General features: G+C 32.0%; 1 protein-coding gene across 3 annotated transcripts in view; it reads right to left on the reverse strand.

The window, feature by feature from the left end:
• Positions 1 to 15189, reverse strand: part of LOC119608703 (transcription factor HNF-4 homolog) — a 43497-nt gene that overhangs the window by 25061 nt on the left and 3247 nt on the right. The window contains exons 1-2 of one of the 3 annotated variants that reach the window (XM_037963221.1): positions 14766 to 15135; positions 9269 to 9470 (exon numbers count right to left, since the gene is read on the reverse strand). In XM_037963221.1, coding sequence (XP_037819149.1) covers positions 9269 to 9377 — 109 coding nt within the window. In that variant the 5' untranslated portion in view covers positions 9378 to 9470; positions 14766 to 15135. Of the gene's footprint in view, positions 1 to 9268; positions 9471 to 14765; positions 15136 to 15189 lie in introns of those variants that run through there. The other 2 variants (XM_037963218.1, XM_037963219.1) reach the window with 2 other exon arrangements.

A 15189-nucleotide genomic window follows, 5' to 3' on the forward strand; every position in this document is an offset into this window, starting at 1 on the left:
AAATGGATTCAAAACAGATTGTTAAAGATTTAGAGCCATTAGTATCTCTAAATCATGGTGTAGAAAGTGGCTTTCATGTATTACACAATGGAAGTATCCTTCAAACTTCCCGATCAGTGTAGTGTTCTGTTGTTCGAATATACATACACCGTCAAGATTAAGGAAAGACAAAGCTCAGTCTTGGCGGAACACAGGTTCAACACGCTGGGTCCAAATTTGCTGTAAGATTTAATGTATTTATCTGGGTTAGTTAGTTAGTTTGAAAGGAGGATGTATACACATGGAATCCGAAGAAATACACCTAGGCCTCTATCGGGCCTGTTGTGCGCTCCTTAACCAGTGCCTCAGGTGAGAATCGGACCCACGACCTCCGCTCTATCAGACTAGAACACTAAGCACAAACCTACCGGAGGCCAGGTTAGGTTAAATATCTCAAAGATAATCTCTATGTGCAACTAATTTGATTGATAGGATTCTGGTTAACTAACTAGATCGAAATGTATTAATTTATTAACCTTTTTCTCTTTACAGATCTCAAAAAGGATCAGTATGATGAAATCAATTGGGTCTTCAGTAAACGCATGCACATCCTGCTTACCTACCTTTCTACCTAAAGAAAATATCGATCTGAGCTAGTACAGGAAATTTCTACGCTCATCATAAGGTAAATCAATTAAATAGATTCTGATCTGATCAGTATTCTGATTTGATTTTACAACTTTCAACTGTCCGTTTGTCTCTCTGTGCGATCAAGGTTAACATATTGTCGTAAAAATACAATACCAAGCAAAGACGAAGCTTTTTAAAATCAGTTAAGTTGGGACCATGATTTCTTATAGCCACTATATAAAGATCTGATCAGTATTCTGATTTGATATTCTAACTTTCAACTGTCTGTCTGTCTATCTGTGCGATCGTGCTAGGTTAGGTTAGCTTTTTAAAATCAGTTAAGTTCGGACCACGATTTCATATCAAATTCAAATGATCAATGTGGAACTTCAATTAGAAAAATATCTTTCGAAATATATACAAATATATATGTATTTTAAATAAGATTATAAATAATACATGTCAATATTGTTAAAATATAAATATTTTTATTTACTTTAAATTAATATTTTTATTATGCTAGACATTACATTAATTACACCTGTTTTGCTAGTTGTTTACCCCTGAATATCGAAAAAATCTTGTTAAACTTATGTAATGTCAGATATTAAATGTAAATATTTGTTGATTTTAATGTAAGACAGAGTATATGGCAAATATTTATTTAATAGTTGCTCAACTAATGAATTAATTTTACGGGGTTTACAATGAGTATTTGATAAGTTAAATAGATGACTGAAAGATGTTATATATACATAAGTATATTATGAACTGATGGCTGATATATGCTTTCAATTAATGACTTTTCGGAAAAACTCAACAGACTTTATATACTATATTAATAGTATAGAAATCTTGGGGTTTTTTAGGAGTTATACTTCGTTATTACTGAACCAATTTTTCTTATTTCGATAACAAACTTCTAGAAAGCATATCTGATAGATTTATTAAAGATCTGGTTCTTAAAGAAATCTGAGGCCTTAAGAAAGTTGTTGTCAATAAACATAAGAACAGATATCAGATAGAACATCGTTCAATCGACTTCACTTTCTATAGAATCAAATAATTATATTGATTACCAACTAAATGAGAAATATAAAAATTGGTTATGAGACATGTTTGACGAACATTCTTTAAGATGTATGTTACCTTGGTTAAACGCCTTGTTAAACCTTGTTATTATTACAATTTTGGCGAATAAGGTGCTCTTAGTACCTCTAGTCTGACGAAACTATTGAATGGGGAAGTAATTTGATTCTGGATATCACCAGAGTACCTAACCTAAGTAACTAATGTCATGTAATTCAGTATTCGAAGGACCAAGACAATGTGCTTCGACTTTGTTTTATTCTGCTTATTGAAGAGGTCCCTTCGTAGTAGACGTAGTGGTTATGGTTGAAACCAAAATCGCGAAAAGAGAATGTTTTTATGAATCAATCAGTTTGCGGTGCTATAGAGGATTGAATGTGGGGACTATATATTGGGAATGAGTAGATATCAAAAGATCAAGCTGCTGAGTGAGGGTGTCCAGTTAGGTGAGATGAGTGTAAGTAATATTTTGGAAAAAAATTCCCCTGTGTATGTCTACTAAATAGAACTCCATAGAGAATTGAATGTGGGAACTATTTGCAGGGACTGAGTTAATATTTTGGAAAAAATTTCCCCTGTGTATGTCTACTAAATAGAACCCTATAGATAATTGAATGTGGGGACTATTTACGGGGAATAAGTTCATATCAAAAGTACGAGATGCTGAGTGAGTCATAGGTATCCAGTAGGGTGAGATGAGTGTAATATTTTGGAATAAATTTCCCGTGTGTATGTCTACTAAATAGAACCCTATAGAGACTATTTACAGGGATTGAGTTGATATCAAAAAGACGGAATGCTGAGTGAGAAAAGGGTGTGAGACCTGTGTTGTTGTCGACTAAATAGAACTTTGTACAGAAATAGCTGTGGGGCCTATATAGTGGAAATGAGTAGAAATCAAAGGATGCTGAGTGAGTGTGTTCAAGATGTGAGAATGTGTTGCATATAAAGTCTGTATGTTAGTTTGAATGGTGATTAATTTATAAGTCTTTGTGTTGGAGAGAGATATGTTTAGTGGTTTACTCTATTCAAATCTGATATATAGCAATGTGTCCCCAGAGTGCCCCCATACTTTGGTCTATCAAATACGTCACTACTTAGGAGCTGTTGCCGAAACGAAAGATGTTGTGTTTATTTAAGCTTCTGAAGATTGATCAGGGGCTACTTATATAGTTGAAATACTTGAGAGCGCTGCATTTTCATGGACATGGTATCCGCCATTCCTTGCAAATCACAAGGTGCGGTGATGAGTCGTCTCTAGCTCATATTGTGGTTGAAAAGGAGCTTAGACCATTAAGGTAATAGCTCACGTTAAGGCTGTTGTTGTCGAGGATGGCTTCATATATAGTCTGAAGATTGATCGGGTACCACTTATTAGACCGTTAAGTTAGTAGCTCATGTTAAGGCTGTGGTTGTCGAGAAAGGCTTCAGATATAGTCTGAAGATTGATCGGGGACTACTTATATAGCTGAAATACTTGAGAAAACTGCCTTTTCATGGACATGGTGTCCGTCATTCCTTGCAAAAATAACGAAGGGGGCGGTAATAAATCGGCTCTAGCTTATATTGTGGTTGAAAAAGAGCTTAGACCATTAAGGCAGTAGCTCATGTTAAGCCCTCCAGAGTATTTAACATACAAAGAGATGAACAGGGCTTAAGTGACTGTCACACTTTCAAAAGTTTAATATTTTAGAAGTTTACAAATCCTTCTTTAGTTGTCCTCAAATCTGCATGTTTTCAGCTTCAGAAAATTTCAGAATGTTTTCAAATCAGTTTTTTTTTAATTTTTCTTAATTTGTTATTTTCTCACCATTAAACTTACAATCTCTTTTAAACTGGCAATTAAAAAAACGAAAACGAAAACATGTTTATTTGTGACAAATATTTTTATCGGCTTTTTAACATTCACAAGATTAATTTACAAAAAAATTTGTAAATCAGCAGAGGGAAATGTAACAACAAAAACAACATGGATATAAAGTATGAATCATAAATTATTATGAAAAAAGAAAAACAAAAACAAATGTGTTTCTGCTGCAATTTGCAGCATTTTGACTTTATTTCTTTAGTGACACTTCCCTTCCCGGTTTAAACAACAACAAATGCATTTGTTTGCAGTTAATGAAACAAAATAAAATGCAAAAAATAGTATTTAAAGAATAAAAACTGCTGAACAACAATAATTTTTGTTGTCGTCAGAAAACATATTTTTATAGTTGCTCTTACATCAACAAACAAAATGCAAAGAAAAAAATTTTTATTTTTTTTTTATAAAATGCTTGTCATGTTCATGTAAAAAATCGTGTCTTGCCTGGCTGACTAAGTTGTTGCTCGTAAGGGCTTTGAAATGCAGGGCTTTGATATGTTATTTTTTTCATTTTTCTTTTTTTTTTCATAAAATAAACTACTCAAATGAAGGCATGTAAGTAATTCTTCATTTCTATATAAAACGAAAACAGTGAAGAGCAAAATTTTTTATAACAAAAACTAAGTAAAATTTAAATGACTTTTTTTAAGCAGCCAGTTGAGGTTATTTAAGTTCAAAAAGCCGGCATTTTACTTCCACTGCTTGGAATTTTATTTAGCTTAACAACAACAAAAACTACAAAAATTCCTTTTACTTAACACTTTAGTAATTTATTTATTTAATTTTTTTTTTTGTAAACAAACTATAATTTATGCCTAAAATCTATTGTGTATTTTTGCTTTTAAATTAAAGTTTTTTTTTAAATTATTTTCTATGACCATCCTCATCGTTCGGTCAATCAGTCAGTCAGTCATTTAAAGGCCATTGTGGTTAACTCTATTATAGGTGTTTTATTATTATTATTATTGTTTGTTTGTCTTACAAACAAGTTCAATTTTAGACCTGCCGGTATATTTTTTCAGTCTAGACAAACTTTGGTTTTGTATAGTTAAACCGGTTGCGATGAAAGCTCGTGTTAAAATTTTTGTTCTTGACTTATTTAATTTAATAGTTTTGCAACTCATCAGACGGAATGTCTTTTTATTGATCGATATTCTTCCGCTTTTGGTTAACTATGTATGGTAGTTGTTTGGTACAAAGTCCAGTCTGGTAGACATGCAATTAATTAATGATAAAAAAAATCTTAGAGAAAAAGTTACAAATAAAGTTTAAAAGCCTCCGCTATTAACTTTCTCAAACGTTTTTCAAATACCAACAGATCTTCAAAATTTGAATTTTGCATTGAATTGAAGACAAAACCGCGGACAAAACTATAGAATAGACTATAGACAGGATTATAAACAAGACTATAGACTAGACTAGACTGTAGACTAGACTATAGACTATAGACTAGACTAGACTAGACTGGACTAGACTAGACTAGACTAGACTAGACTAGACTAGACTAGACTAGACTAGACTAGACTAGACTAGACTAGACTAGACTAGACTAGACTATAGACTAGACTAGACTATAGACTAGACTAGACTAGACTATAGACTAGACTAGACTATAGACTAGACTATAGACTAGACTATAGACTAGACTAGACTATAGACTAGACTATAGACTAGACTATAGACTAGACTAGACTATAGACTAGACTATAGACTAGACTATAGACTAGACTAGACTAGACTATAGACTAGACTATAGACTAGACTATAGACTAGACTATAGACTAGACTATAGACTAGACTATAGACTAGACTATAGACTAGACTATGAAGACATAGACTATAGACTAGACTATAGACTAGACTATAGACTAGACTATAGACTAGACTATAGACTAGACTATAGACTAGACTATAGACTAGACTAAAGATAGACTATAGACTAGACTATAGACTAGACTATAGACTAGACTATAGACTACTATAGACTAGACTATAGACTAGACTATAGACTAGACTATAGACTAGACTATAGACTAGACTATAGACCTGACTATAGACTAGACTATAGACCAGACTATAGACTAACTATAGACCAGACTATAGACTAGACTATAGACTAGACTATAGACTAGACTATAGACTAGACTATTGACTATAATCCTGACTCTAGACAATACGAGTCCAGATTAAAGTTAAAGTTAGACATTTTGGACCAGACTATAATCCTTATTAAATGCATTCGTTGGTAATATAAGCTCAGTGTTACCAAATGAAGCTTTTCAGCTATAGTTACCCACTTTTGTCTCCCACTGTTTCAGTGCGAACGTTCATTTACTACTTTACACTCCTACATCAGGAGACAAGCATAACATACAAATACAATTCAAGTGACAAAAATGAAAATGTACCTACTCTGAGTACTTGAATAATTGCTACTTTTTCCTTTATTTTTTTGTCGAACAACATCCTCCGACAAGGATAGAAGTCGTGTAGAAATAAAAAGAAATACAGCCGGCCTATAAAGTTTCCTCAATATATCACCATATTGTTAACTTTAGTAGGGTATTTTAAATTCTGTTAGGAATTATTTGTATTTATGCAAAAATTAATAACAACAAAAAAAAGCAACAGAAAATAAGAATCGAGTGTTTTGCATATGTTAAAGCCCTGGCTCATGGTGTCTTTTTATTTATTTTTTTATACTTTGGGGCTAGTGGGGGTAATCCAGTCACATGGAATTTACATATAGCCAGTCGTCAGCCAGTCATTCATACATTCAGCCCTTGTGTTTTTCTTAAGAATTATGGAAATTAGTCACTTCAGTAGGAAAAAAACAATAAAAAGCACACACTTTACAAAAAAATTAAATAAAATCAAACAAAGTAAATTATAAAAAAATAATGTTTTGTAACTTTTTTTTGTTTTGTTTAACTCTATATTTAAATTTGTTCTATAGTTGTGGTTGTTTTGCGTTACACGTGATTTTAACTAGTTATTATTAATTGTTAATAATTTTTTTTATTTCAAATGCCCTTTTTTGTTATTCTCCAATAATATTATATTGATCGTTTATTAAAAAAAAAAACAACACCGAACAATAAAGATAAAAATTGTGTCAATATCAGGTTATTTTTTTAGTTCTACAAGTCATTTGCACAGAAAATGCAATAATTAAATTTTAATTGTTTCGGTGGAAAATTATGGCTGTTACACACATTAGTTTTATCATAGAGTTAGTATAGATTTATTGTTCTGATAACGTTACAATACAACAGTATATGGACCAAATTATAGTTTGTCTATGGACCGAACTGGTCTATAGTCAAGACTATAGACTGGTTTATCGTCAAGACTATAGACTGGTTTATCGTCAAGACTATAGACTGATCTTTCGTCAAGACTGATCTTTAGTCAAGACTAAAGACTGATCTATAGTCAAAGCTATAAACTGATCTAAAGTCAAGACTATGGACCGATCTATAGTCAAGGCTATAGACTGGTCTATAGTCAAGACTATAGACTGATCTTTAGTCAAGACTAAAAGTCAAGACTATAGACTGATTTATAGTCAAGACCAAAGACTAGTCAAGACTGTAAAGACTAATTTACAGTCAGGAGTATATACTGATCTATAGTCAAAACTATAGACTCGTCTATAGTCAAGACTATAGACTGTTCTATAGCCAAGACTATAGACTGTTCTATAGTCAAGACTATAGACTGTTCTATAGTCAAGACTATAGACTGTTCTATAGTCAAGACTATAGACTGTTCTATAGTCAAGACTATAGACTGTTCTATAGTCAAGACTATAGACTGTTCTATAGCCAAGACTATAGACTGTTCTATAGTCAAGACTATAGACTGTTCTATAGTCAAGACTATAGACTGTTCTATAGTCAAGACAATAGACTGTTCTATAGTCAAGACTATAGACTGTTCTATAGTCAAGACTATAGACTGTTCTATAGTCAAGACTAAAGACTGTTCTCTAGTCAAGACTAAAGACTGTTCTCTAGTCAAGTCTATAGACTGTTCTATAGTCAAGACTATAGACTGTTCTATAGTCAAGACTATAAACTGTTCTATAGTCAAGACTATAAACTGGTCTATAGTCCAGTCCATAGTCTTGACTATAGACCAGTCTCTAGTCTTCACTATAGACCAGACTATAGTCTTCACTATACACCATTCCATAGTCTTGATTAAAAACTAGTTTATAGTCTTCATTATAAACTATTCTATAGTCTTGACTATAGACCAGTCTATAGTTTTGACTATGGTCTAGTCTATAGTCTTGACTATAGACCAGTCCATAGTCTTGACTATAGACCAGTCTCTAGTCTTCACTATAGAACAGTCTATAGTCTTCACTATACACCATTCCATAGTTCCTGGTCTATAGTCAAGACTATAGACTGGTCTATAGTCAAGACTGTAGAATAGTTTATAATGAAGACTATAGACTGGTCTATAGTCAAGACTATAGACTGGTCTATAGTCAAGACTGTAGAATAGTTTATAATGAAGACTATAAACTAGTTTTTAAGCAAGACTATGGAATGGTGTATAGTGAAGACTATAGACTGGTCTATAGTGAAGACTAGAGACTGGTCTATAGTCAAGACTATGGACTGGTCTATAGTCAAGACTATAGACTAGTCCATAGTCAAAACTATAGACTGGTCTATAGTCAAGACTATAGAATAGTTTATAATGAAGACTATAAACTAGTTTTTAATCAAGACTATGGAATGGTGTATAGTGAAGACTATAGACTGGTCTATAGTGAAGACTAGAGACTGGTCTATAGTCAAGACTATGGACTGGTCTATAGTCAAGACTATAGACTAGTCCATAGTCAAAACTATATATATATGGCTATATATAGGTCCATAGTCAAGACTATAGACTGGTATATAGTCATGATTATAGATTGATCTCTAGTCATAACTACAGACTGATCTATAATGAAGACTGATCTACAGTCAAGAATGTAGACTGGTCTATAGTCAAAACTATAGACTGATCTATAGTCAATACCGTGGACTGATCTATAGTCAAGACTATAGACTTATCTATAATCAAGACTTCAAACTCGATATTTCTTTAACAAATTTCTAAAAGAAGAATTTTGATTAACAACTTCACTGCGTGGTTAATTACGCCCCTTTTCAGAAAAGGGCTTGCCATTTCTTTATAATCTCTGGTTAGAGTCTTAGACTTTGTGATAAAGATGTCGATCTATAAAATTCGTAATAACCGAATACACAGACTTGTGTTGCAATTCGATGTCTTAAATGTTTATATAAATAAATAATATACTTTAATTATACTTGTTTTTATTGTTGTTGTAGTACTTATATTTAAATAATACTGGGGTATTATTTATTATTTATAAGACAAAAAATTATAAGAGACAGACAGACTCATTAACTAATGACACTGATATGTATGTTTGAATATTTGTATGATCTTTTGTGAGTGTCAATATATATACATATATATGAATTAGGTTATCAACCAGACAGTATTTATTGTTCAATGCAAAGCCCATGAAATAATTAATCATATTTAAAAGAAAAAACATAAAAACAAATTGTCTAAATAGTTATTAAATGCAATTTGATAGAAAATAGTTTTTCTTTGGAAAATTGCAAAACTAAAACCTTAACAAGTAATTTTTGTTATAGTAGGACTTACCAGTTTCTTCTGGATTATCGCTTATCGCATCCATTGTTAAAATATTTTCTTGCTTTTTAATCGAAATCAATTGTACATTTGTTGTTAATTCCTCCTCTAGACCCTTCATACTTTAAATTCAATTTATAACATGACCAATATCTAATCAGATACAAAAAAAAAAACAAATATCGTTCAGGCTGTCTGTGGCTTGGGTTCACACCTGTAAAATAAATATAAATAAAAAAAATGCATTTTTATTATAAAGATTATGATTAATAAATACCTACTTATTGTTGAAAACAAATTAAGTATTAAAAAAATATGATAAGCAATTAAATATGTTTATAAAATATTAATAATTATTTTAATACGACATGCAACTTGAGTTTTATAAACGATTTTTTATTTGTTGTAATTTATTATAACGCTCTAATATTCATACAAAAAAACAATGGCAATTGTATTAAAAAAAAAACAAATTCAATTGTTCTTTTGTCCATTTGTGGCGATTGTGTAAAATAAGTGTGTTTTAAGTCGTAAAATGGAAATTGATAAGAAATTAATAAATCCTTAAGGAAGATTTAAAAGAATTGATTCATTACAGAAAACCGTCGGCAGAAGTAGCACAATCCTCTGCACTCTATACCAACATCTGCTGCTAGACCCTAGCAATGTTCATAACATTTATAATACAGAAATTTGTTTAAGAAATCTTTCTTTTACTACTCTGTCAATACTTTTTTTTTAACAATAACATCATAATTAATAATGTAACTGTAATTTTGTGTAGTCATAATTATACGGACTTTGTTCTTTGGGTGTTAAATATCAGAATTTATTTTTAGAAATTTCTTTGTAATTTTTATATACTTAATCAGACTTTTCCAACCCTGTCACTAAATGAATAATAACTGGCCTCTAGACTAGGAAACAAAAGTCATATTTTACATTTTATTGATTTGTTTTGCATAAAGAAAATTGGAAATTATAATTTTACGCCTTCAATTTCCGGAAAATGCGAAACTGTAGTTTTCCTAGAGTTGAGTAAAATTTTAAAACCTAAAAATGATCTCTGCAGCTTTGATTTCGAGCTATTTAGACTTTAGACTAGAATACAGTCCAGACATTAGACTATAGTCCAGACTACGGACTAGACTATAGTTCAGACTATACTATAGTCCAGACTATAGACTATACCATAGTCCAGACTATAGACTATACTATAGTTCACACTATAGACTATACTATAGTCTAGACTATAGATTAAACTATAGATTCGACTTTAATCCAGTCTATAGACTAGACTATAGTTCAGACTATAGAATAGACTATAGTATAGAATAAAGACTAGTCTATAGTACAGACTATAGACTAAACTATGGTCCAGACTATAAACTATACTATAGTCCAGACTATAGACTAGACTGCAGACTAGACTATAGACTAGACTATAGTCCAGACTATAGACTAGACTATAGTCCAGACTATAGACTAGACTATAGTCCAGACTAGAGACTAGACTATAGTCCAGACTATAGACTAGACTATAGTCCAGGCTATAGACTAGACTATAGTCCAGACTATAGACTAGACTAGACTATAGTCCAGACTATAGACTAGACTATGGTCCAGACTAGACTGTATTCCAGATTATAGACTATAGCCCAGGCTATAAACTAGATTGTAGTCCAGACTATAGACTAGACTATTGTGCAGACTATAGACTAGACTATAGTCCAGATTATAGACTATAGTCTATAGTACAGGCTAAAGGCTAAACTATAGTCGAGACTATAGACTAGACTATAGTCGAGACTATAGACTAGACTATAGTCGAGACTATAGAATAGACTATAGTCGAGACTATAGAATAGACTATAGTCGAGACTATAGAATAGACTATAGTCGAGACTATAGTCGAGACTATAGACTGGACTATAGTCGAGACTATAGACTGGACTATAGTCGAGACTATAGACTAGACAATAGTTGAGACTAAAGACTAGACTATAGTCCAAACTATAGACTAGACTATAGTCCAGACTATAGACTAGACTAGTTCAAACTATAGACTAGACTATAGTTTAGACTATAGACTAGATTTAGTTCAAACTATTGACTAGACTATAGACCATACTATAGACTGGATTTAGTTCAAACTGTAGACTAGACTATAGTCCAGACTATAAACTGGACTATAGACTAGAATATAGTCGAGACTATAGACTATACTACAGTCGAGACTATAAACTAGACTATAGTCCAGACTATAGACTACACTATAGTCGAGATTATAGATTAGACTATAGTCCAGACTATAGACTGGACTATAATCCAGACTATAGACTAGGCTATAGTCGAAACTATAGACTAGACTATAGTCCAGACTATAGACTAAACTGTAGTCGAAACTATAGACTAGACTATAGTCGCGAATATGGACTAGACTATAGCCCAGGCTATATTCCCAACGATAGCCTAGAATATATTCGAGACTATAGACTAGACTATAATATATACTATAGACTAGACTATAGTCCAGACTATTGACTAGACTATAGTCCAGACTATAGACTAGACTATAGTACAGACTACAGACTATAGTCCAGACTACAGACTATAGTCCAGACTACAGACTATAGTCTAGTCTATAGACTAGACTATAGTCCAGACTATAGACTAGACTATAGTTCAGACTATAGACTAGACTATAGTCCAGACTATAAACTAGACTATAGTTCAGACTATAGACTAGACTATAAACTAGACTATATTATAGAACAGACTACATATTGTTTCGACTATATATTGTGATATCGCCTTTAGATTAGACTATATTTCAGAGTATATGGGATATAGAATACTGATTTGCAATAAGAATGAAATTATTTTCGGTAATTACCAGATTTATCTTAAAGGAGTTATGTTCTATATATAAAGATTAAAAAATTTCGTCCGCGCTGGTTCCTTTTTAAAATGTCTTATTTCTCTCTTAGCAATAAACTATCTGACAAATTGAAATATAATATTTTCGAAAAATGCATTGAAAATAAACTATTAAATCACCCAAAATATTTTGTTATTTATTTCGAAAAGTTATCAAAACAATCGATCATAAACAAATTATCAGGCAATAAAAATAATAGTTAAAAACTTTGCAAAAATTGTTTTTAACTGATTCTACAGGTAACTAAGCTCTTCAGAAAACCAAGGTAAAATTATTTTTATTTTTTTTTTTAAGTTTTTTTTTATAACTATTATTATTTTTAGTGCCACAACGAAATGCATAAAGCATTATTTTTTATAGGACCCAAAAGCAACCAACTACATTTAATCGCCCCAAACTGGCAAAAAGAGAATTATAAAAAAAAACACCCCAATTATTTGATAAGAACAATAATTTTTTGAAGTGTCAACAACAATTCCAGTTTGTTTTTGTACGCTTTAATATTTATCAGACTTATAACTCGTAAAAAGCGATATGGACCCCATTGGTATATAAAATTGTTTTATTTTTGGAACCATTATTAAGGAAAAAACAAAATAACAAATAAAGATAATGTTTGAAGTTTAATGCGCACATGGATTGAAATGAAAGTAAAATTGAAAAAAATAAAATACCTGTTAAATTGTATATAAAATACTACTTAATATTATATAGTAATATAGAAGTACTTAATCGAGGGTCTTTTAGTAGTATAGGAAAGGGTCTCTTAGTTAACTATTAAAATTTTATTTTTTTATTGTTTGTTGTAAAATTCTTTAACATCAGATAACGTTTTATAGCAGATTATTTTTAAAATTTTTTACAATTTAAAATTTGTTGGTGAAATATTATTTCACTGTTTGAATCATTGACTTGAGAAATCTCTTATCTCTGTCATATTCTATGACATAAGGTTATGTAGTCTTTAAATCGTCTGATATTGTTGGAAAATTGGTAACAAGTGAGACGAGATATGGACTTGTCTTGTCATAAATAGATACTTGTAATGCATAATCAAACTACTTCTACGATCGGTGTATAGAAACAGAACTACACATCAGTCAGCTATACAAATCAGTCAGTCGTTTAGGAGCATTATGATTAAGGAGTTTGAGCATGCTTGGACAAGATAACACTAGCACTTTCATTATTATACAAGTTTCATGGGATCAACATATTTCATAGAAGCTCCACGATCATATAGGATATAAGTCAGAGGTTCTTAAAACCATATTGAGCTGGCCCATCTGCTAACACTGGAACCAATTACCCGCAGAATCCTGTGGACTTTGAGATTAACAAGGAGATTAACAGGTGTCATCTCAGAGTTGCGGCTGTGCGGCTCCGGCCGATGAATGTTAGACAGAGGTAGAGTTTCTGTTGTGTTAGAGTTGGTGTCTAGCCTTTAAAAGGAGTTAAGCAGTCTGTGGTTAGATAGGGACGCAGCAGGTTATCCTCTCGGCAGATTTACGTTAAAGACCATTACTATCACTAGCGACATGGAGCCTCCTGCAGTATTCTCCATAGGCAGTGGTGTACCGTTTAAAGTCTACTTAACCGTGTGGTTAAGTCCTCGCGGTCAGATCTTGAAGTACCGAATTAGTAGAATTAATTAAGGAGTTTCCTGTCCGGGTATATATTTCGAAATTTGTTTGTAACTATTGCGGATCCAAAAAGAAGTTCTACGAAAACATAGGTAATAATCTGGCGAATTTCTATGGACTCTTACCTCTAGGTGTAGTATCCAAAGGCATATAGAGCTCATGTCAGATGTATTAAACGATGGTCGAAAATTGTGAAACATAGAATTATGGGATTCCGTTGCTACTACGGATGGCTGTAGGCTGGAGATAGAATGGGCATGGGGAGCTGCACTGTAAACTCAGAAATCTAAATATATACATGACACCATAGCGATTACATCAGACGTATACAAAGGTCGGAAATTTCTACACATAAAAGTAAAGGAAACTGCGGCTATTAAGACGGCTTTAAGCTGGGACATCGGTATCACATCGAAAACTATCGAAACAGCAGATGTAAATTATCGGCATATGCTGCTATACATATGTACGACTTTAAGCTGGGCGATAGGACGGACATGGGAATCTACATTGTAAACCCAGAAACCGAATTATCTGTATCATATGAGCTCCAATCTATTCGAGAATTATTCTTAGGGAAACAGGGACACCATTCGAGAGAAGGAGATCGGATTTAAAAACAGTGGCAAGAGGAGAATGAGAAACAAACCCAACATTTGGGGGTTAAGCTAGATTGAAGACTTGAAACGGTATTATCAGATTTTAGTGGTTGCGATCTCGGCTTGTTCTCGGGTCGAAATAAGTTAATCTTTTCAAGACCTGCTTTACAACAAACCGGGCAAACGAAAAAGCTTACATATGTATGTATTTGTAATACAGAGTGGGACTAGTGGGACACACCCCCTCTAATATCTATTAAAGATTTTGATATCGAACTCTGTAACACGTCATAATTTTAAGTAAATTGAGAAAAATTTCCACTTACCTTACGTTTGATATAAATATTTAAAATGTTTTTGGTTAAATATTGCACTGGGGGTAATTTTAGCATAAATTGCTAAAATAAATTTCTTGATTATTTTGTTGCTATTTTTGGGGATTGTTATAGTTGTTGTTGTTGCTGCTGTTGATTTGCGTAACAATTACAGACAATGTTGTTGTGGTTTAATTTCTTGAGAGTAGTAGGTATTTTTTGTTTGTTTTTTTTTCCTCTTTTTTGCAGTTATTGTTGTTTGTTTTCTTTTTTTTTTTTCTTGTTAAAATCTTCTCCGAACTTGTTTTCTGCTCTTTTTTGGGGTTTTTTGTGTGTTTTTCTTTTTTTGAGAAATTTTTAACAAACACTTGTTGTTATTGTTGCTGTCTAGATATTAAACAATTTTTTTTAGAATAGATTAAACACAAAAAAAAAA

The sequence above is a fragment of the Lucilia sericata genome, unplaced genomic scaffold, assembly GCF_015586225.1.
Source record: "Lucilia sericata isolate MDLA Ls3-8-SP2 unplaced genomic scaffold, ASM1558622v1 Contig000873F_arrow, whole genome shotgun sequence".
NCBI lineage: Eukaryota > Metazoa > Arthropoda > Insecta > Diptera > Calliphoridae > Lucilia > Lucilia sericata.